The 20206-nt window shown below is 44.3% G+C and overlaps 2 protein-coding genes across 20 annotated transcripts; one reads left to right on the forward strand and one right to left on the reverse strand.

Annotated features, from left to right (window-relative positions):
• Positions 1 to 34: 34 nt before the first annotated feature.
• On the reverse strand, positions 35 to 8469 carry MDC1 (mediator of DNA damage checkpoint 1). 19 transcript variants are annotated; one of them, XM_072641566.1, is made up of 15 exons: positions 8114 to 8469; positions 7519 to 7574; positions 7139 to 7277; positions 6271 to 6654; positions 6119 to 6188; positions 5164 to 5912; positions 4801 to 4866; positions 3682 to 4401; positions 3557 to 3600; positions 1626 to 2423; positions 1423 to 1545; positions 1091 to 1273; positions 755 to 880; positions 499 to 609; positions 35 to 282 (listed from the first exon to the last, which is right to left on the reverse strand). In XM_072641566.1, exons 3-15 carry the CDS (start codon positions 7272 to 7274, stop codon positions 115 to 117), a joined length of 3678 nt encoding a protein of 1225 aa, XP_072497667.1. In that variant the 5' UTR covers positions 7275 to 7277; positions 7519 to 7574; positions 8114 to 8469; the 3' UTR covers positions 35 to 114. The 19 variants fall into 19 exon arrangements, with proteins under 19 accessions (XP_072497667.1, XP_072497664.1, XP_072497661.1 ...); XM_072641563.1 differs by having other exon boundaries at positions 4975 to 5912; positions 6328 to 6654; positions 8114 to 8295; XM_072641560.1 differs by having other exon boundaries at positions 4975 to 5912; positions 7522 to 7574; positions 8114 to 8277.
• Positions 8470 to 14824: 6355 nt separating this feature from the next.
• TUBB (tubulin beta class I) lies at positions 14825 to 20132 on the forward strand. The gene is made up of 4 exons (XM_072641632.1): positions 14825 to 15299; positions 16852 to 16960; positions 17246 to 17356; positions 18079 to 20132. Exons 1-4 carry the CDS (start codon positions 15243 to 15245, stop codon positions 19134 to 19136), a joined length of 1335 nt encoding a protein of 444 aa, XP_072497733.1. The 5' UTR covers positions 14825 to 15242; the 3' UTR covers positions 19137 to 20132.
• Positions 20133 to 20206: the final 74 nt, after the last annotated feature.

The following is a 20206-nucleotide window of genomic DNA, read 5'->3' on the forward strand; positions in this document are numbered from 1 at the left end:
TTCTTTATATCATACCAGTCTTTCATGAAACATATTTTTCTTCTAAATGGTTTATTTTATGTACATTAAACGGTGTGGGCAGCACGGTGGGGGTAAGGAGAAGGACTGAAGGCATTAAGAAGGTAAAGAGTCTGAGATGGAGAGGAGGAATGCTTCCACCTGGGCTTCCTGCCTCAGCACGCCAGTGAGCAGGAACTCTGCTGAAAGGAGGGGCAGCTTAGCTCGGGCAGCAGCAGCACATCTTGACAGGTCCTGAGGACAGGAAATCACTAGTCTCTGGGACTAAGGACAGAGATGAGGAGAGAAGAACAAGAGGGGAAAACTGATTCAGAATAGAAGTGCATGTTATAACCAGTATAAAACTTCTGCCTACATTCTCTCACCATATCTTCCCTTCCCCAGTCCCTTTGACCCCCTCCAGCTCTATTTGCCTCCCCTTACTAACATCCTCTTGGCTTTCCTATTGCAAGCCACTACCTCCCTAGTTTCAATTCATACCTTATAGACCCGAGGCATGCTAGAAAGTGCAGTACCCCCAGAGCATGTGATGATCTCTCCCATTTGGGGGGGTGGAGGCTGCACTCCAGGAGTCACATAGATCTCATAGCCCTGAGGGAAAAAGAGACCAGCTGAGGTTTGGGTAGGGAGGGAAAGAGATCTCTAGAGAGAACTGAGGAAAAACTTTAGGGGAAAGTGGTGGGGTGGGAGATGGAACATACCCATGGGGAAAGTATGTGACTAGGGTCCCACTCACCTCTAGCAGGCCCCTCTCCTGAGCACGGCTCAGTGACTCTCGAAGGCTGAATCCAAAATTCTTCTCCTGTTCAGGATCATTCACCACAAATTCATCAGGTGGCAGGAATCTGCCAGCCTTTCGGGACTGGAGGCAGACAGCAGGAGTCAGTCCAACTCTTCTCCAGGACTCTTCTGCCCATCTACCCATTAGCCTTTATCCCATTTATCTTCCTAGAACCATATCTCCTTCCCATTTTTTCTTTCAATTTATATCTCTGTGTACATAAATTTCTGTCAGTAATTTTATCTTTGGTCATTTGTATTTTACCGTTCCAGATCCCTCCTACTCTTTCACCTGGTGTAACCATTCCAGAGACAGAATGGGTATCCCCCGGCCCAGAGCGCATAGGAATTTGACTGTACGTCTAACTCGATCTGTCACCAAGTGTGAGGCTTCTGCCACCGAACTGGCCAGACTTCCACCCAGTGCCAGCACAGCCTGCTCTCCTTGTGCATCCACCACACCTGTGAAGAGCACCTGCAGGAAGGAGAAGTCAACATTCAATGAAACCCAGCAAGCCTATATCTCCTTACTGACTCCTTTTAAGGTCCTATATCTTCTACCTTTCTAAAGGATCCTACCACTTTCCAAAATCCTATGCCTTTCCTTCTAATTCCTCTCCATACCTTGGGAGCTCTTGTTTCCCGACAGAGTCTAGCTCGTCGTGAGCTCCGGCTAGGCGTTCCCTTGACGTCCTCCTTTGCTTGAGCTACTAGTTCTACAACCCCCACAGGGGTCTTCACTGTAGTCTGGGGGTAAGAGAGATCCCAATGAGTTCTTAGTGGCCTTACCCACCTGAGCTCATCTGATTAGTATCCTGCTTCCTTACCTCAACTTCCACTGGCTTCTTAACTTCCTCTTCCTTGCTGGATTCTTGTCTCTGGGACCTACCTCTTCGGGGTTGCTTGGGGCAAGGGGATGATTCCTTGGTAGCTGCAGGCCTCTTTCGGCCTTCGAGCTTAGGCTGGGCCTCTGGGGTGGAGACAGGCATACCTACTGCTCCTACCCTCTGACTCCTGCTCCTAGGGGCAGGTGCCTCAGGTGTCAGAGGAGAGGAGGGCTCTGGGGTGGCTGTGAGTGACCCAGAAGTTTCTTCCAATCTTGCTCTCTGACTTCGGAGAGCCCTGGGTGGGGGCACAGGGGTTTCAGATCTCTCTGTTGGAATGGAAGGTGGGTGCTCAGGGAGCACTGGTACCACTGTGGTAGACTCACAAGTTCTGGTGGTACCCCGTTTCCGGCTTGGACGAGTTGGAAGGCGGGGTTCAGAGACTACAGGCAATTCTTTAGGGATGGGAGGGTGGAGCTCAGGGGTCATGGGGGCAGTTGGTGAAGAGAGGGGACTGAAAGGCTTCTGTGTTTGGCTCTGAAAAGAAGACTCTGATTTGTCTCTAGAATCCTGAGAGAGGACAGGCTCAATATTTGGGCCCAGGAGAATCCCCTGTCTCCTGCTTCGTCTTGTCCCCAAGATAGGTGATTCCCGGGAAGCTGGAGAGGAAGAAGAATGGAGTGGTTTTGATGTTCTCCGATTTTGGCTTCGGGTGACTCTGGGAGTTGAAGAAGGGGCTGGGGCTACAGGAACTTGAACTTTGGATTCTACGAGAGGTATATCTGAGGAATCCTGGTCATCCTGCAGATAAATTGGATAGTGATCAAAGGAAATACAAAATTTATTCAAGTTTACACTATATTTGCATTTGCTCCTTTGTATTCCTTTCCCCATCAAACTATCAATTCTTCAAAGAGATCAAAAATTCTTATACAGAAGGGCCCCACCTCCCTCATTACTATTAGAAACAATTACTGACCATCTGTGTGGCAGCACCCCCCAAATCATTGGTCTAGTTCATGGTTCAGCCCTCACAGTCACTGTCTGGGAAGTCAACTTCAGTGGACAAGGCTAGACCTTGCTTCCATCTACAAACTACCAGCACCCACAGGACAGGCAAGCTAGCTTAGCTGAAGCAACAACATACCCCTTGAGGGAGCTGGAGGCAGCATGTGCTAGGCAAATCAAACTACTACCACTACTTTGACTGTCATCTACTCTCAGACTCTAGATGGAGACAGCCCAGAATTTTGAACTCAAGAGCCTCAGGAACAGCAATGCTTCCAGTCTGGTGTCAAATTGTTTGATGTTAGAAATCAATATTTTATCAGTGAAAATGACATTAAAGAAGAGACTTTGCTTTTTTTTTGCCTTTTTGCCTCTGTACCCTGAGGATCATGGGATCTTTCCATCTGATTTGCACCTGAAACCTTCCATATATGCTATCTCTCCCAACAGAATGGAAGTTCCTTGAGAGCAGGACCTGTATTTTTTATTTATAGCCCTAGCTTAGCATGTAGAAACCATTTAATGCTTTATCCATTCCTTATTCTGGACCTTCCTGTGTCCCACCCCCAGTGTTCAGGAAAAGGCTCTACAAAAAAGAAGTAGTACAGAGAATGAGGAAAGGCAAAGAAAGAAATAAAAGTAGGAAGAAAGTCCCTGATTTACTAAGACAGATTTAGACAGAGAGCTATAAATAACGACACTGTGAAAATGAGACAGCTAACTGGAAATTAGATAATGGGACAGAACAGAAGATGGTAGAAGAATGTGAATTTCCAAAATGACAGTGAAAAGTAGTTTGGCATGAGGGAAAGGGCTGTGCAGAGTATCAGCATCAGGAACTCAGGATGGGACAGAATAAAAGATTTTGCAGAAAAGAGTGGCATATAAAAAAGCAGACATAGGGGGAAAAGAGGAATAGTTCTTACCACAGGCACTTCCTCAAGAGGCAAAATTTTGCTATCATTGAGGCCTAGACAAGAAGAGAAAATAAGTTTGGCTGGATTCTTGGGAACTTTCCAGGGCTGAAATAAAGATTTCCTCTGTCACTCACCTCTCTGATATCTGTTATCACTGAGGATTTGGGGGTTTGAGGCTAATTCCTGTAGGTCCCCTTCCTCAACTTTAGATTTTGGTACTGGAGCTGGATTCTGGACCTTCTGGTCATAATCTTCTGATATCTGTCTTTCTGCCTTTCTTTCCAGCATTTCTCTGGGTACCTTCACTTCTACCACCACACTCCTGGTTTTTCTTTCTGGTGGGTGTCTCTCAACATCTTTCTCAGGGGTTTGCCTCTCCATTTCCTTATCTGGTACCTTTGTTTCTCCACAGCCTTTGAAGTCTTTCTCTGTCTTAACATTCTGCACACCTCTACTTGCTGCACATCTCCGATCTCTTTCTGGTATCTCTGTTTGTACCACTGGACCCACTCTTTTTCTCTTGGATCTCTTTGCCTTATTTGCCGTCTTTCTCTTAAAAGTCCCTTTTTCCGTTTTTCTCTCTGGTGTTACTCTAGACGTCTCTCTTTCTATCACCTGTTTCTCCATGTTACTCTCCACAGTTTGTCCCTGGATTTCTGTGTTTGGATTCTCTGTGTCTTGACTTGTCGAGGGCTCTGTTTTTTCTGGGCTACCAGGTTGTAGGTCTGAGGCTGTCTTAGGTAGGGAGGCACAAGTTCCATGAGCTGCAGTGTAAGAGTTGATGGGCTCAGTTTCCGATGCCTCTGATGGTTCCAAGCAGAATGGCTGTGTAGCCAAGATTTCCCACGGCTCATCTGGATGATGAAGGGGGGAGTCAAGGGAGAGAAACATACCAAGAGGTATTACAGAATCAAAATACAAACAGATTTTATAGATTGTTGAGTAAGACAAGAGACAAAATGGAGTGGGGAAATGGTTGCAGATTTAGGGAGGCCCAGACACATGGGGATTAGAAGTTGAGTGTAGACAATCCTAGGGTGAACAAGACATTTCCTCTTTCAATCATACTTACTATTCATTGTACAAGGAAAGACAGCCTTGATATCTAGTCTGGATCTAGGCTTCTGCCTCAACAGCCCTACCCCCAACCCTGGGGCACGCTCAATCCAAGTCTTATTCTCCCTTAGGGACAGTATAACAGAGCTCTTATTCCCATTAGAAACCCAGGTATTTGATTCCAGAGTGAGTCTCACCTCCATGGTTCTGATTCACTCCTCCTACAAAACACTGAGTATCTTGTAAATCCAAGTCTGAAGTATCTGGAGAGGAGGTGAAAAAGATATTAGACTCAGGACTGGCCATGCAACTTTGCTTTATTGTTTACTATAGAATGTTGGGTATTGAGGGAAGGAGACACTAAAACTCACCATCATTTTTGTTCTGAAAATCTTCACTACCTTCCACATCTAGACCACTATTCCCTTCTACATAATTCTGGGTTCCTTCCAAAAGTACCTGGGCTGACTTCTCTAGAGTACTTGTTTCTACCACTCCTACTGAGCTGACCTTTGGGAAGGGAGATAGGTGCTGCTCCAATTTTGTTATAGGTATCCTACCCTGAGTCTCAACTTTCTTAGTGGTCCTTTCCGGTTGATCCGCAGCTAGGGCCCACTCTACCCCACTGTCCTCTTCAGCTGGAAGTTGGCTCTTCTTCACATATGTCAGAGATCCATTGTCATCCACATCTGTATCACTGTCCCCATCTCCACCAATGGGGTGCTGGTCCTTCTCAAGATGTACTGTGGAGAGTTCTGTTGGGGCCCCCTCCTTTTTTATATCTGTACTGTTTGTCCCATCTATGGGTACCTGATCTTTTCCCAGACAGACTACAGATGGCGCTGCTGGGATAGAGTCCTCTTCTATATCTGTATCACTGTCCCCCCTATCAGGTTGGCACATTTTCAAGTGTGGTTTAGCTGGACTCACTGAGAGACCTTCCTCTTTCAAGTCTGTACCGCTATCTACCAAAGGTGCCACAGCTGAAGTCCTTTGGAGATTGCCCTCATCATCAACATCTGTATCACTGTCCCTGTCAGTGGGCAAGTTCTCCTTCAGATGTGCCTCAGAGACAACTGCCATGATGCCCTCTTTTCTTTCCACATCTGTATCACTATCCTTTCTCACACCTAAGGGGTGGTTCTCTCCACCAGTCTTACTCCACTCTTTATCTATAGTAGAGCCTCTCCTGGTAGCTAAGGAGGGCTCTCTCGGGGGAGGATCTTCCTCTTCATCTGTGTCACTATCCAGAATGAAAGTAAGAGGCAGTGCAGGGTTCTTGGTGCCTGGTGAAGCTCCCTCCACATCACTGATGGGAAAAGAGAAAAGATAGAGAACTTGGAATTCAGATCCCAAGAAAGGACTCAGGCACTCAAAACTTTAGTTCCTAGTTCTCTTCCCTTCCCACCTCAAATAACTATTATTAAAGGACTAGCTACTATGCCCTTGGTTCTCCCTCCTGTAGCTTCCTTCTTCCCTTTACAAAATTCAGTTGTCTGGCCCCATAGTACTCACCTCTCTGGTACTACAGTTTCGGACGGGGAGTATGTGACAGGTACCTTGACACTCCCGTCCAAAGGAGAATCTGGGGAGAAGAATGGACTTTGTAATTTCATATTTCCCAGGCTCTTCTCCCTACCCACCACTTCCTGATACCTAAAATTTACCTTCCTCCTCTGAATCTTCAGCCAATAAGATCCCCTGGAATTGGGGTCCCCCCATACCTGGAACCTTAGGTGTCTCTTCCACACTTAGAGCCCCCCGGGGGCCAGGAAGTGGAGGGGCACTCAGACGGTGATATTGGCAAGGCAGGTCAGCAAAGAGTACCAAGTCTTGGTCCCTCAACTGATGGCCCACTCCAGGGCTTAGGAGTTTGGGAGGTCTCAGAAGTCGTGTATGATTGAGGCTCCCACAATCTCGAAGGATAGGTGCCCTGCCTTGGGCTGGAATGTCAATTATTGCATGCTGTTTGGAGATGGACGGAAAAGGCAGAGCCACAGTACAGCCAGGTATTCTGCCAACCACATTCTCCCCAGGGTACAGCAGGAAATCTGGGGGCAGAAATTCAATGAGGTATTACTTGTAAAGCCAGAGATCTGCCCCATTCCTGCTCTTCAGTGACTTTTTTTTCCTTTGGCTTCCCTCATCATACATTTTCATTCTCTTTAAGAAAAAAATAGAGGAAAATCTATAGGATTTTCTATAAGAAAGATATAGGATTCACAATGTATGGGGTAGGGGGGTAAAAGGGACAGAAGCATCAGAAAAGCATAAGCCATTGCAGATCATTATTTTAGTTTACCTCCTCCTGTTTATTTTAGCCTGATTCTCCTAAGTCATCACCAAAGGAAATATTCCCCAAATGTATCAAGGTTAGTTATAAATTATCCTGCAAAGAATCAGATTAAACCAGGAGAAATTTTCCCTCTCCATCTCCCCTGCCACATGAACAGGCCCCACATTCTCTTTTGCCTTTTATCAATCATGAAAACAAAGTCTGCACCCCGCCCCCCTTAGTACCCAATACCCTCTGACCTTTCTCAGGTCCTCGAACAGTGCTGAACAGGTGCAGCCGCCCTACAGGCTCCAGGCCGAAACGTGGCGGAGAGCTATTAGAATCCTCAGGCTCCTCCTCCTGAGCCTCCCAGTCCACCAACTGTGTGTCCTCCATTATCTGGGATGCGGAAAGGGGAGGGGAAAACACGCTACCACTATCAGACATCGAATAATCAATCTAGCACTAGACAGCAGGGCACGGGTGGGGAGAGTGGCCAGGGCAGCAATGGGGCATTTGGGAAAACCTATCGCACCAAGGATTCCGCCCTTAGGAGATCTAGGCCAAGGTAACGGAAGAGAGACGCGTGGAGGGGGTGGGGCGGGTGGGGCAAGGGAATTCGATTCTGACTGCTACTTACAACCTGTGTAACCTTGATCAAGTCACTAAAGTTCTCTGGGTCTTAAACTTCCTCATCTGTAAAAAAACAAAAAAAACCAAAAAACAACGGGCTTGAACTAAAACCAATCCTGAACATCCCCTTTCACCTCTTAAAGAAAGGGGGAGGGGCAACCCCAATTCTGAGGTGCTGGAGTTGACCCCCTATCCTCACTCGGTGGGAACCTGGGTGGAAGGGTGGAGGGTGGGGGTGGAACCTAGGGCCGTCCGTCACCCGCCCACCTGGGCCACACCCTCTCCCTGGGCCGAGTCTCGGCCACGAGCGACTCGAAGGAAATTACGGCCTCCCGTCCTCACATCCCCCAGGGCCGCTTGTCACCCGGACCCCCCATTCCCTGGGTGACCCAAACCATCGGATTTCCCGAGATCCTACAGCGAGGCCCAGGGCACTCGGACCTATACCCATTAGAGTAAGGGCGCCAGCAATCCCAGGAAGCAAACCTCCGAATAGTTCCCGCCCAGATTTTCCCAACCTAATGGCCACTTCGCCTCCCTCAATAGAGGGGATCCAAAATGGCGCCCAATCAAGACCGGTAGTTAAGAGCCCCCGAACTCACAGGATTCGGGTCCGCGCGCGCGCGCGCGCCACCCAAACAAGCAAAGAGTGAGGCGCCCACGACCGCTGACGCTCTGATTGGTTCCTTCCACCGTCCCTCAAGGACGATTCTCACAATGATTGGTCGAGCCTACCGGCAGGAGTTGGGACATGTCCAGGCAAAACGCCTCTTGCCTTTCACTTGGGGAAGAGGCCGCTGCAGCGCCTCGCTTTCCCATTGGCTTCGGTTGACGGTGGAGGTGGGGCCACCTCGCGCGCCTCCAACGGCACTCTCAGATTGGTAATAAGCGCTAGGATTCGAAGGTTAACCTCCGCCCGCCGCTGCCGCTCCCGCGCAGTATCCACCTTGTAACCCCTGAGTGTGGCGCCGGCTGACTGCGGCTGCGTGGAAAGGATGGAAACCGCCCATCACCCCGTCAGAAGGGACCGGAACAGCCATTCCTGGTCCTCCCAGACATGGCTCCTGCTGACTCATGAGAAAATGGAAGGGGACAATGCATAACCAGACAGGGGTTAGAGAGTGTGAGATGACAAAAGACAGAAATAATTTCGATACATCAAATTTAACAGTTTTTGCAAGAACTAAGTAAGTGCAGCTGATAGGAGGAGTTATAGGTTTTGGGGGAAAATCGTTACAACCAGCACGAACGTTTTATGCACCCAGCAGTAGTAGGGAATTATCCCAAATGTGTAAAACGGTGTAACCATGAATAATAATTAAATTTAAAAAAAAGTTTCGCCTCAGACTCAGCATTTTGGATAACAGTCAGTGCTGGAAGGGCAGTGAGATGTCAAGCACAGTAAAAAATTCTTTTGTTGTTTCTACTCCAAGGACATTAAAAACAGAAAGGACTCATATTTGCCAAAATATTCTGAGCCCTTTGGGGAAGGAAGTAAAAACTGAAAGCAAAATGGGTGCTAACAGTGAATATAACTTGAGCAAAGGTGCAGGTTAGAAATAAATTCACATGAGTACTTCTGTACAGTCTATTAAAAAAACTACAGAATGTACAAAATACAGGTACTATATGAATATAAAACACCTTCTGAAAATAGACATCTAAATAATTGGAGAAATATTATTTGTGGATAGGCAAAGCCAATATTATAAAAATAACAGTGATCTAAATTTATTTATTCAGTTCCATGTTAATCAAGCTACCAAATAATTAGAGATGGAAAAAAATGAGAAAATTCATCTAGAGAAAGGTTTAAGAATCTTGAGGGAAATAAGGAAAAAGTGAGAAGGGAGGGGTACCAGATCTCAAGCTTTATTACAAAAATAATCATCATCAAGTTGACTTAGTACTGGTTAAAAGATAAAACAGAAAAGGGTAGCTAGGTGAATATCGCTATGAAGAGTACCGAACCTGGAGTCAGGAGGACTGAGTTCAAATTCGACCTCATGCCCTTACCCTGTGACCTTGGGCAAGTCACTTAACCCCAATTGCCTTGCCTTCCCCCTTCCAAAAAAAAAGTAAAAAAACATGAAACAGATTAGGTAAACAACATACAAAAGCAAACAATATAGTAGCCTTAATGTTCCATAAACTCATCAGTCAACTGGCATTTGTTTATTTTTAACAATTATTTGTGTTTTGTTAAATATTTCCCAATTATATGTAAAAAAATTTTTTTAACAGTCATTTAAAAAAATTTTGACTTCTAAATTCCTTCCCTTCCTCCCACCCCTCCCCCATTCTTTAGAAGGCAAGCAATTTGATATTTCCATAATAGCCATGTTACAAAAGAAAGCAAAACATTAAAAATAAAGTCTTTTTTTTTAAAGGATGCTTCAATATGCATTCAGAGGTAATTAGTTCTCTCTCTCTGGAGATGGATAGCATTTTTTCATCTGGGTCCTTTGGAATTGTCTTGGCTCATTGTCTTGATCAGAATAGCTGTCTTTCACAATTGCTCATCCTTACAATATTACTGTTACTGTGTATTATGCTCTCCTAGTTCTGCTCACTTCATTTTGTATCAGTTCATATAAGTCTTCCACGTTTTTGTGAAACCATCCCCTTCAAGATTTCTCATTGCACAATATTAGTCCATTACAATCATATACCACAACTTACTGGTGTGGTAATTTTCGGTTACCTTTGCCACCACAAAAAGAGCTCCTACAAATATTTATATACAAACAGGTCCCTTTCCCTTTCATGTCTTTCCAATATAGATCTAGTAGTGGTATTGGTGGGTCAAAGGGTACACACACTTTTATAGAACTTTGGATGTAGTTCCAAATTGTTTTCCAGAATGGTTGGACTAGTTTTCAATACCATCAACAATTCATTATTGTTCATCAACAGTATCATCAATAGTCCCATTTTTTTCCACATCCCCTTTAGCATTTGTCATTTTTCTTTTTGTCATGTTAGCCAATCTGACAGGTATGAGGTGGTATCTCAGAGTTGTTTTAATATGCATTTCTCTAATCAATAAGGCTTTAGAGAATTTTTAATGTGACTATTGATAGCTTTGATTTCTTCTTCTGAAAACTGCCTGTTCATATTCTTTGACCATATCAGTTAGGGAATAGCTCTTTTTTAATATATAAATTTGATTTAGTTCATTACATATTTGAGAAGTGAGGCCTTTATCAAAGAAACTTGCTATAAAGTTTTTTTTTTCCCATCAACTAGTATTTGTTAATTATGTGTCTATTATATGTCAGGAATTGTGCTAAGCCCTAGGGATCCAAAAAAGTCCACAGACAAACAAAACTGGGCCCTGCTCTCAAGAAGCTCACATATTAATGGTGGGGGGGGGAAGGAAATAACATGCAAATAATTGTGTATAAACATGATATATATATAATATATTATAATATATAATATAATATATTATTAAATATATACTATAATGTATACTATACTATAATATAATAATATATAATGATATATATATATATATATATGATAAATTGGGCATAACCTTAAAGGGAAGGCACAAAGAGAATGGAGGTTTGGGAAAGAGTTATTGCAGAAGGTGGGATTTTAACTGAAATTTGAAAGAAGCTACGGAAACTATGAGGTGGCTGTAAGGAGGGAGAGCATTCTAGGCTTGGGAAACAGGCAATGAAAATGCCTAGAGTCAGGAGATGGATTGTCTCGGAACAACAGCAAGGAGGCCAATGTCACAGGACTGCCAAGTATGTGTAGAGGAATAAGGCGTGAGAAAACAAGAAAGGTAGAAAAAACCAAATTACAAAGGGCTTTAAAAGCCAAACAGATTTTATATCTGATCTTGGGTATTAGGGAGCCAGTGGAGTTTATTGAATAGGGAGATGAAATGGTCAAATCTGCCCTTTAGGAATATCAATTTGACTGCTGAATGAAGGATGGAGTGGAGTGGGGAAAGGCAGGGAGACCAACCAGCAGGCTATAGAAATAGTCTAGATCTGAAGTGAGGAAGGACTTCACCAGGGTGATTACGTCAAATGACCCCAACTATTGAGGAAGAGATTCACTGTTTGACAAAAACTGCTAGTAAAACTGGAAAGTAGTCTGATTTAGACCAACACCTCACATTATTTACCAAGATAAGATCCGAATGGTTATATGACTTAGATTTAAAAGGTCACATAAATAAAATGAAGGAGAAAGGAAGAAATTACCTTTCTTATCTGGATAGGGGAAAAGTCTGTGACCAAAGGATTACATAAGATAAAATGGACAATTTTGACTATGTAAAATTAAAAGTTTTGCACAAACACAATCAATGTAGCTAAGCTTAACAGAGAGATAGTTAAGTTTTGCAGTAAGTTTCTCTAATAATTGTCTCATTTTCTGGATATATAAGAAATTGATTGGAAGAATTAGTCATTCCCCAAATGACAAAGGATATGAACAAGGAAGTCTCACAGGAAAAAATACAAGTTATCAATAGCCATATTTTAAAAATGTTCCAAATCATCAGATCATCAAAGGTGACAAAAAAGGAAAACGGTAAATGTTGTAGGAGCTCAGGGAAAACAGATATATGCATTGTTTGTGGAGTTTTTTAATTGGTCCAGCCACTCTGAAAAGCAATTTGGAAGTATGCCCCCCAAAAGTTACTAAATTGTGCACATGATTTGACCCAGCCATACAACTTACTATGAAGAGAGAGGGAAAGAACCCATATGAAAATGGGTTAATGGGAAAAACATTTGTAACAGATCTTTCTGAGGTAACAAAAAATTGGAAAGTAAGGGGGAACTATCTACTAGGGGAATGGCTAAACTAATTTTGGTATGCAAATATAATGGAATACTATTCTGCTGTAAGAAATGATAAAATGGACAGTTCTGGAGACTTTTATCAGCTGATCTTAAATGAACAAGAAGAACAATTTGTACCATAACAACAGTGTAAAAATAAACACATTGGAAATACATAAGAATTCTGACCAACACAATGACCAATTATGATTCTAAAAGACTGTTGGTGAAGAATGTTACTCGGAATGGACCAAATATGCAGAATAAGACATACATATTAAAACATTGCCAATGTAGGAATTTATTTTACTATTCATATTTGTTACAAGGATTTTTTTTCTTTTTTTCAGAATATTTTTTTCTTTTTTCAGAATATTCCCTATTCAGTGGGAATAGAAACAACAGAAAAAAATGCTTGTAATTTTAAAAGTAATTTATTGACTGGAGAGTTGCTGAACAAATTGTGGCATACAAATGTAATGGAATATTATACTAAGAAGGATTATTGGGAAGTGATAAAGTGTAAAAAAACAAAACATAATAAAACATCTTTTAAAATAGAATAGGGAATGCAGATCTTACAGACTATTATAAAGCCACTTAACTCAGGCCTGAACAACTTGTGGCAAGGATTTCTTCTACATACAAAGGATGTTTTCCTGTACATTTTTTTGTAGGTTCCCCCCCCCCCTTTCCCCCAAATCCTTTGGCATGCTATAATCAGTCTGAGGGTCGTTAGCTCCCAGGGCTGGTTGTGCAGGCCTGACAACTTCTCAGTGCCCTAGGTAATTCTCTTAAAACTACAAGTTGCAGAGAAGTATAGATTTTTACTAGTGGAAGAAATTCACTGTACAAAAGAAACCACAGGTCCAATCCCAGTTCTCTAAATGGGCATAAAACCTGAAATACCTACCTTCAAAATAATATATGTATATGTAAATACATGCATACACACATATGTATATATATGACTTACTGTTCTTTGTGTTATTATTCAAAAATAAAATATTATGTGAATACTATATATAGTATTATACATCATATGTAATAATATATTATATATGTATGTATATATTATATAGAATATTATATGAAGCAGTCCTATATGTAACCAGAAGTCCCAGTTCACCTAATTTTCAATAAGGAAATGATTACATCACTTGCTCCTTGGACAAATCTCACCACTGATAACATGATATAACTTTCTCCTACTAGGACTATGGATAACGGATAGAGTGCTGGACTCAGAGGTAGGAAGATCTGAATTTGAACCCTAAGTCATTTTAACTTCTACTATCTGTAAAATGAGAATAAATATAGCACCTACCACACAAGGTTGCTGTGAGAATCAAATGGGATGACATATATGTATATATTATACATATATTGCTATGAAAACCCTGTAGTATTTTATAAATCCTAGTTATTTTATAACATCACTCTAAAACAGTATTATATCTCTCCATGCCTCTATGTTCCATGGAAAAGTGACCCTATGAGAAATGTCTGAATTTGAACTAAACTCATTTCTTCTCCCTCTGTCCCCAAGCCCAATCTTTCTTCCTTCTAATGGTCCTCATCTCCAGCTCAGGTGCCTAGGAAGGGTTACCATGGTGACCATGTTGCTATGACATCCACCATACTAGGGACATTGATTTGAATGGGGTGTGGAAACAGCTACCTCCTATAAATTCATTGATACTTTTTAAGGGTCCTACATTTGGGGAGGCAAGATAAAAGTGCCATGAAAATGTATGAGTTATTGAACCCCTCAGCCATTTTCTCTCCTTATCTCAGCTTAGACTTCCCTGGATCAATTACCGCAGTTCTATTCATAGGAATACACCTCAGGGACCCAGGTATCTGACTTCCCAAGAGTCAGGTTTTCTTTCACAAATTCATTATACATGTCCCTTCCAGTCATTTTTTTTTTTGACAGATGCATCTGTGTCCTGAAATGTCTCTAGCGTAATTTTCTCTTTGGGTATTTAAAATACCCTTATCCAAAAACGCCCAAGGAAATCACCCACTGAGCAAAAACCACTACTCCATCCATTGTGACTATCCCCTGAGAGGAAAAAGAGGTGGATTGCTGAGATGTGTGGGTGATGTAGATCAGTGAGGCAAATAAGGATGGGGTTGAAGATCGCAAGAAAGAACTGGAACTTCGGGGTATCAGAGGCTAGACACCTGAGTCCTGGAAAGATCAGTGAGTCCTGTAACTGTCTATCCCAAGCTCATACTTGGTTCTCCCTACATTTCTTTGAATTTAGCAGGCCAGTGGTAGGAATGCTGCAGCAGGAAGTCCCAGGACATACCAATCCTGAAATCACATCACTACCTCGCTTCCCTAGACTTTCCACTTACTACAGACCTAAATCCTAGTCTCCTCTAATGTCTAATTGAAAAAAAAAAAAAGACCTCAAAACAGTGGAATGCCATGCCTAATTTTTTTTTTATTCATAAAAAAAATATCCCACACCCACCCCACTCCTCCCTTCTTCATTTTGCAGCGTGGACAACAATAGAGAACTACATTTCCCGGTGAAGATAGCGCTTGATCCCCGGAGGAGCGGCCAATGGGTACCAGACACTTGCCTGGTATGGACCAATCAGTTCTTCTTTAGACAGGCTTTGTCCACGATATAGCTGGCGCCTACCTCTTCATGGTTCCCTCCCCTCAGGCCACGCAGCGCAAGCGCGACCCGCCCTGCTTCTCCTCCCTCGCTTCCCCTCCCCCCTTCCTTCTTTCTCCCTCTCAGAACGCTTGTGTAGCTGTGTTCTGAACTAGCAGCTCCAACCTTCCGGGGAACCTTCTATTGAAAAAGAGCTTGTTCAGCGGAAAGGAGAAAATATATATATTTATATATCATTCTCTCCTCCCTGCACATAACTTGAGACAAAGCAAAAGTAAATTCCAACCATGAGGGAAATCGTACATATCCAGGCTGGCCAGTGTGGCAATCAGATCGGTGCAAAGGTAAGGATTTTGATTTTACATATTCTTTTCACCTCCATTGATTTTTTTTTTTAAAGGAAAGAAAATTTAAAAGATTTCCTAAAAAAAAAAAGTAGTGGCGGGACTGTCGCTAGCTCCCGCTCCCTGCCCAAAGCAGCACGACCCAACAAATAAATAATCTAAGCATTTCTTTGCGGCGGGAATTTTCATTAGAGAAATCTGTAGCTTTTCTCCCCTTATTCTCTTACCTGGTTTAGTTTTGTTGGCGTGTCGCAACCTGGTCCTTTCTATCCGTTAAGAAGGGACCAATAAAATTATTTAAGATTTTAATGGATTAACTGGAAGGTGTGTCTCTTTCCCCTTGTGGTTTTGGGGCTGGGGTTGAGGGAAGGTGTAAAAGGGATCTCTAAGAGACTTTTGTGTCGGAGATGGATGAACGGAAACGCGCGAGACAAAGCGAGGCCAGTGCTGTCCCATGTGCATCTCTGCCTCTCTCTGTCTCTCCCCGCCCAAAACTGTGACTCTTGCCCGAATCCTAAGGGAAAGGTGAGGAGCTGCATTGTGCACTGAGCTGGAGAAAAAGGGGATGAAATAGGAAGGTGGGGTTTGGGGGGGACTCGTAGTCCACCCTCCCCCCCAAAAAATATATGAAACGTGGAATTTTCCTAATTTCTCTCGTTCTCCTTTGTGAGGTGGAAGGGTGAGGGGACTTTTCCCCCTTCCCTTTCTGAAAGCCCTCCCTTTAAGGGCGGGAGCGGGGGTGGGGTGGGGTAGGGTGCGAGTTCCCGCGCGTTGTCTAGTGTTCCTTGTGGATAGTTCCACAAGGACAAAGAGTTAAAAAATGGGTGACAAGGAAAGCGAATCCAATACATAATGAGAAAAAAAATGGAAACTGTAGCAAAGAAACAACATTTTAGGGTAAAAGTGATCCTTCTCCCTGCCCCCCAGTTCGAAGATACTGTGTAACGGATGGGGGTTGAAAGGAAGTGGGAAGGAGAGTTTGCAACGTTGTGGCAAAAGGGCGGAGCCCGGTTGGGGCGGGGCAAGAACTCCCTTGCGCTCCAGGGCCATGCTGGATAGAGGAAAGGAGCCCCACCCTTGGCTCCCATTGTCCATCATTTTCCCCCTTTCCTTTCTCGCACCTCCCACAGCCTCGCTCTATAGTGAGTTCTGCGGGATGGGTGGGTAGCAGCTGCAGTGCCTTTTTCTTTGTGCGCATCGGAGGGGCGTTGCCTGATGGGGGAAGAAGGGGAGGGCGACAGTGACCTTTATCTTTCCTAGCCAGAGACCCAGGCATCTGGCCTCAACCGTCCTCCTGGATTACCTGGAATGAGTCGGCCTCCTTCAGTCCTATTATCTCGTGCATTTATAGGGCAGGATAATCCTGTAACAAGCTTCCTGTGCATCCCATCTGTTCCAGGAAGGGAGGGGGAGGAAATCCCCTGGGTTTTTTAGGGGAAAAAAATGACTCCTGGATTGAGCAGTTTTGGAATTGAGAGCCTATCATGAAAGTGGGGGAGGAGAATTTTTAATCGATTTTTCTTCTCAACTTTTTACTCGTCTGTCTGCCTAGTTCTGGGAGGTGATAAGTGATGAACATGGCATCGATCCCACTGGCACCTACCATGGGGACAGCGACCTGCAGTTGGACCGGATCTCTGTCTACTACAATGAGGCCACCGGTGAGGGGCAGGAAGGGAACTCTCCCCTCGATTCTGCCTTCTGAAATAGGGGGGAACCATTTACCCTTGGGAGACTCTTTCTCCACTTTCCAGAGGCTCTGGTCATCTTCCTCTTCGCCTTTACGCACACACCCCCCTTTCTTCCACGGGTAATCGCAGACTAGTTCTCGACTGCCACCTGGTGGTAAAAACTAGAATGGAAGCGGGAGGGCCACGTATTAAGGGACCCCCGGAGCCCTCCCTTTCTTTCTCCAGCCTACACCTACTCTGCACTTTCTCCTACAGGTGGCAAATATGTTCCCCGGGCCATACTGGTTGATCTTGAGCCTGGAACCATGGACTCTGTTCGTTCTGGACCTTTTGGCCAGATATTCAGGCCAGACAACTTTGTTTTTGGTGAGTTGAAGTGAATTTCTTAAATAATGTAATGAAAAAGGGTAGAGAGGTGGTAGCTTTGCCACTGGGAAAGTGGGTGGGGAAGAGAATATTTCATTACTGGCAGTTACCCCAGGTAAATTCCCAAATAATCATCACTCTTGAATTTGAAGGTTCTTCATTAAGAAGGGGTTTGAATCCCCTGGATAGGTTAGGATCTTGTGGAAGTAAATTTAAAACAGAAGCAAATTAACATACTGGTGTTTTCAGATAATTGAGGAGTCTTTAGGGGGATCTTATCAGTGCAGAATGATGGGGGAAAGGAATTAGAAACTTCAAAACTGGGATACAGGTTCAATGTAGGTTGTGGCCAGAAGAGTTCTAGAAAAGTAGGGGTGACCTGGATGGAGGCAAAATAAGGGGAATGATTGAGGGGTTGAACATTAGCTAAGAGGATCTCTAAGGCAGTAATGTCAAACTTAGAAAGAGGGACCACTAAATTAAGGATCCTTGCTGGCTGCATATTTGGTTAGAAAAGCACACATTAATGTTATCTGTGTTACTATATTTCAATTTTTATTTAAATATTTCTCAATTATATTTTAATCTGGGCATGTCTGACACCTCTGTTCTAAGGTATAGGTGGATAAAAAATCTTAGGTGATAGGGGAAAGGGTTGGTGGTAGTGTGGGATATCACAGCATCCCTTCCTCATCTACCCTGCTTCCCACCCCCAATTCCAGGCCAATCCGGGGCAGGCAACAATTGGGCCAAAGGCCACTATACCGAGGGGGCAGAGCTAGTGGATTCAGTCTTGGATGTGGTACGAAAGGAGGCAGAGAGCTGCGATTGCCTGCAAGGCTTCCAGCTGACCCACTCACTTGGTGGAGGCACAGGCTCAGGGATGGGCACCCTACTCATCAGCAAGATCCGAGAAGAGTACCCTGACCGAATCATGAATACCTTTAGTGTGGTTCCATCACCCAAAGTCTCAGATACCGTAGTTGAGCCCTACAATGCCACACTCTCTGTCCACCAGTTAGTAGAAAACACAGATGAAACCTACTGCATTGATAATGAAGCACTCTATGATATCTGCTTCCGAACCCTCAAGCTGACCACACCAACCTATGGTGACCTTAACCATCTAGTCTCTGCTACCATGAGTGGTGTCACCACCTGCCTTCGCTTTCCTGGCCAGCTCAATGCTGATCTCCGCAAGTTGGCTGTAAACATGGTCCCCTTCCCTCGACTCCACTTCTTCATGCCTGGCTTTGCCCCCCTCACCAGTCGTGGAAGCCAGCAGTACCGTGCCCTAACTGTGCCTGAGCTCACCCAGCAAGTCTTTGATGCCAAGAACATGATGGCAGCGTGCGACCCTCGCCATGGGCGATATCTCACCGTTGCTGCTGTTTTCCGTGGTCGGATGTCCATGAAGGAGGTGGACGAACAAATGCTCAATGTGCAAAACAAAAATAGTAGCTACTTCGTTGAGTGGATCCCCAACAATGTCAAGACCGCTGTCTGTGATATCCCACCCCGTGGGCTCAAGATGGCTGTCACTTTCATTGGCAACAGCACTGCCATCCAGGAGCTCTTCAAACGCATCTCAGAGCAGTTCACTGCCATGTTCCGCCGGAAGGCTTTCCTCCACTGGTACACAGGGGAAGGGATGGACGAGATGGAGTTCACCGAGGCTGAGAGCAACATGAATGATCTCGTTTCTGAGTACCAACAGTACCAGGATGCCACTGCTGAAGAGGAGGAGGATTTCGGTGAGGAGGCGGAGGAGGAGGCCTAAGGGAGATACCCTGCCACCTCAAGTCTTCTCATTTCTCCCAACATTCTTTCCCCATCACTCTTTTCCTCTAAGGTTTGCTTTTTTTTGCCTCCATCCTATTTTTCTCTCCTTTGTGGGTGCTGAGCTCTCTGCCCTGTTTTTCCTTCCTTATGACCTGTCACCTCAGTAATATACTCTTTCCTCCCCACTCCCAGATTTCTCTCCAAGAAGCAGAATGTCAATTTAGGGGCCTTTGTGCCCACTAAGTGCCCTGAACTAAAATGGTGACCAAGAGGAAAGGTCCAGGACTCTTTGGCTTCCATTGATGAAGAAGGGGACCAAAATGTTATATTCCTAGTGGAGAGAGTTCTCTTGGTGGGTGTTGGAGGGGAAGGGAGGAAATGGAGTGTTCCATTCCATAAAAGTCTGTTGGGGGAGCCAGGCTTCCTAGTATAACTACCATCTCCAGATACTCCCCTACTTGTCATATCTCCAGGTGCCCCTTCCCTTTATCTCTCTCTCTCTCTACCCCAGTTCTGAGGGAAGTGTTGACAGTATTATTTCTGCCCCCCCCCCCAGTTTTGGTTTCTCTCCCAAGTGTTCACTTTTCTTTGGAGGGGTCTGTGCCTCACTCTGCCAGGTGGGCTTCCCCCCTCAGCTCTTTTTCCTCCCCTCATTTTGGGACCCACTCACCCTTCCCAGTCTGCGAAGTGAGAAGTGCTTCAACTCTCAAAATTCCCTCATTTGGGGAGGATTTCAATTTTCTTCCACTCCCCCAAAAAGTCAATTCCCTCCAAAAGAGGGGAGAAGGTGCAACAGGATACTTCCCTTCCCATCATCAAATCTTTCCTTCATTTTCTCTCATTTTTTCCACTTCTGCAATTTCTATCTTGGGCTCTTCCCCCTCCCACTTCCTAGGTTTCTGTTTTGTTTTGAACTTGCTGCTTTTTTTCATATTGAAAAGACGACGCTCCCAAACCCCCAAATAAACAGGAAATGAGGGAAAAAAATCCAAAAGCTCAAGTGTCTGACTGATTTTTGGAGAGGGAATGGGGAGGTGGGCATACAAGGTTTGGGGTGGGACTTGGAGT

Source organism: Notamacropus eugenii, chromosome 2 (assembly GCF_028372415.1).
Source record: "Notamacropus eugenii isolate mMacEug1 chromosome 2, mMacEug1.pri_v2, whole genome shotgun sequence".
NCBI classification, from domain to species: Eukaryota; Metazoa; Chordata; class Mammalia; order Diprotodontia; family Macropodidae; genus Notamacropus; species Notamacropus eugenii.

Bases quoted from the DNA above. Each gene is read 5' to 3' on its own strand.
- TUBB (XM_072641632.1), top strand. From the start codon at position 15,243: ATGAGGGAAATCGTACATATCCAGGCTGGCCAGTGTGGCAATCAGATC. The intron at 15,300-16,851 runs GTAAGGATTTTG...CTGTCTGCCTAG, and splicing joins GCAATCAGATCGGTGCAAAG to TTCTGGGAGGTGATAAGTGA. The intron at 17,357-18,078 runs GTGAGTTGAAGT...CCCCAATTCCAG, and splicing joins GCCAGACAACTTTGTTTTTG to GCCAATCCGGGGCAGGCAAC.
- MDC1 (XM_072641560.1), bottom strand. From the start codon at position 7,274: ATGGAGGACACACAGTTGGTGGACTGGGAGGCTCAGGAGGAGGAGCCT. The intron at 1,546-1,625 runs GTAAGGAAGCAG...TCTTACCCCCAG, and splicing joins AGAAGCCAGTGGAAGTTGAG to ACTACAGTGAAGACCCCTGT. The intron at 283-498 runs GTATGAATTGAA...CTCTGTCCTTAG, and splicing joins GCATGCCTCGGGTCTATAAG to TCCCAGAGACTAGTGATTTC.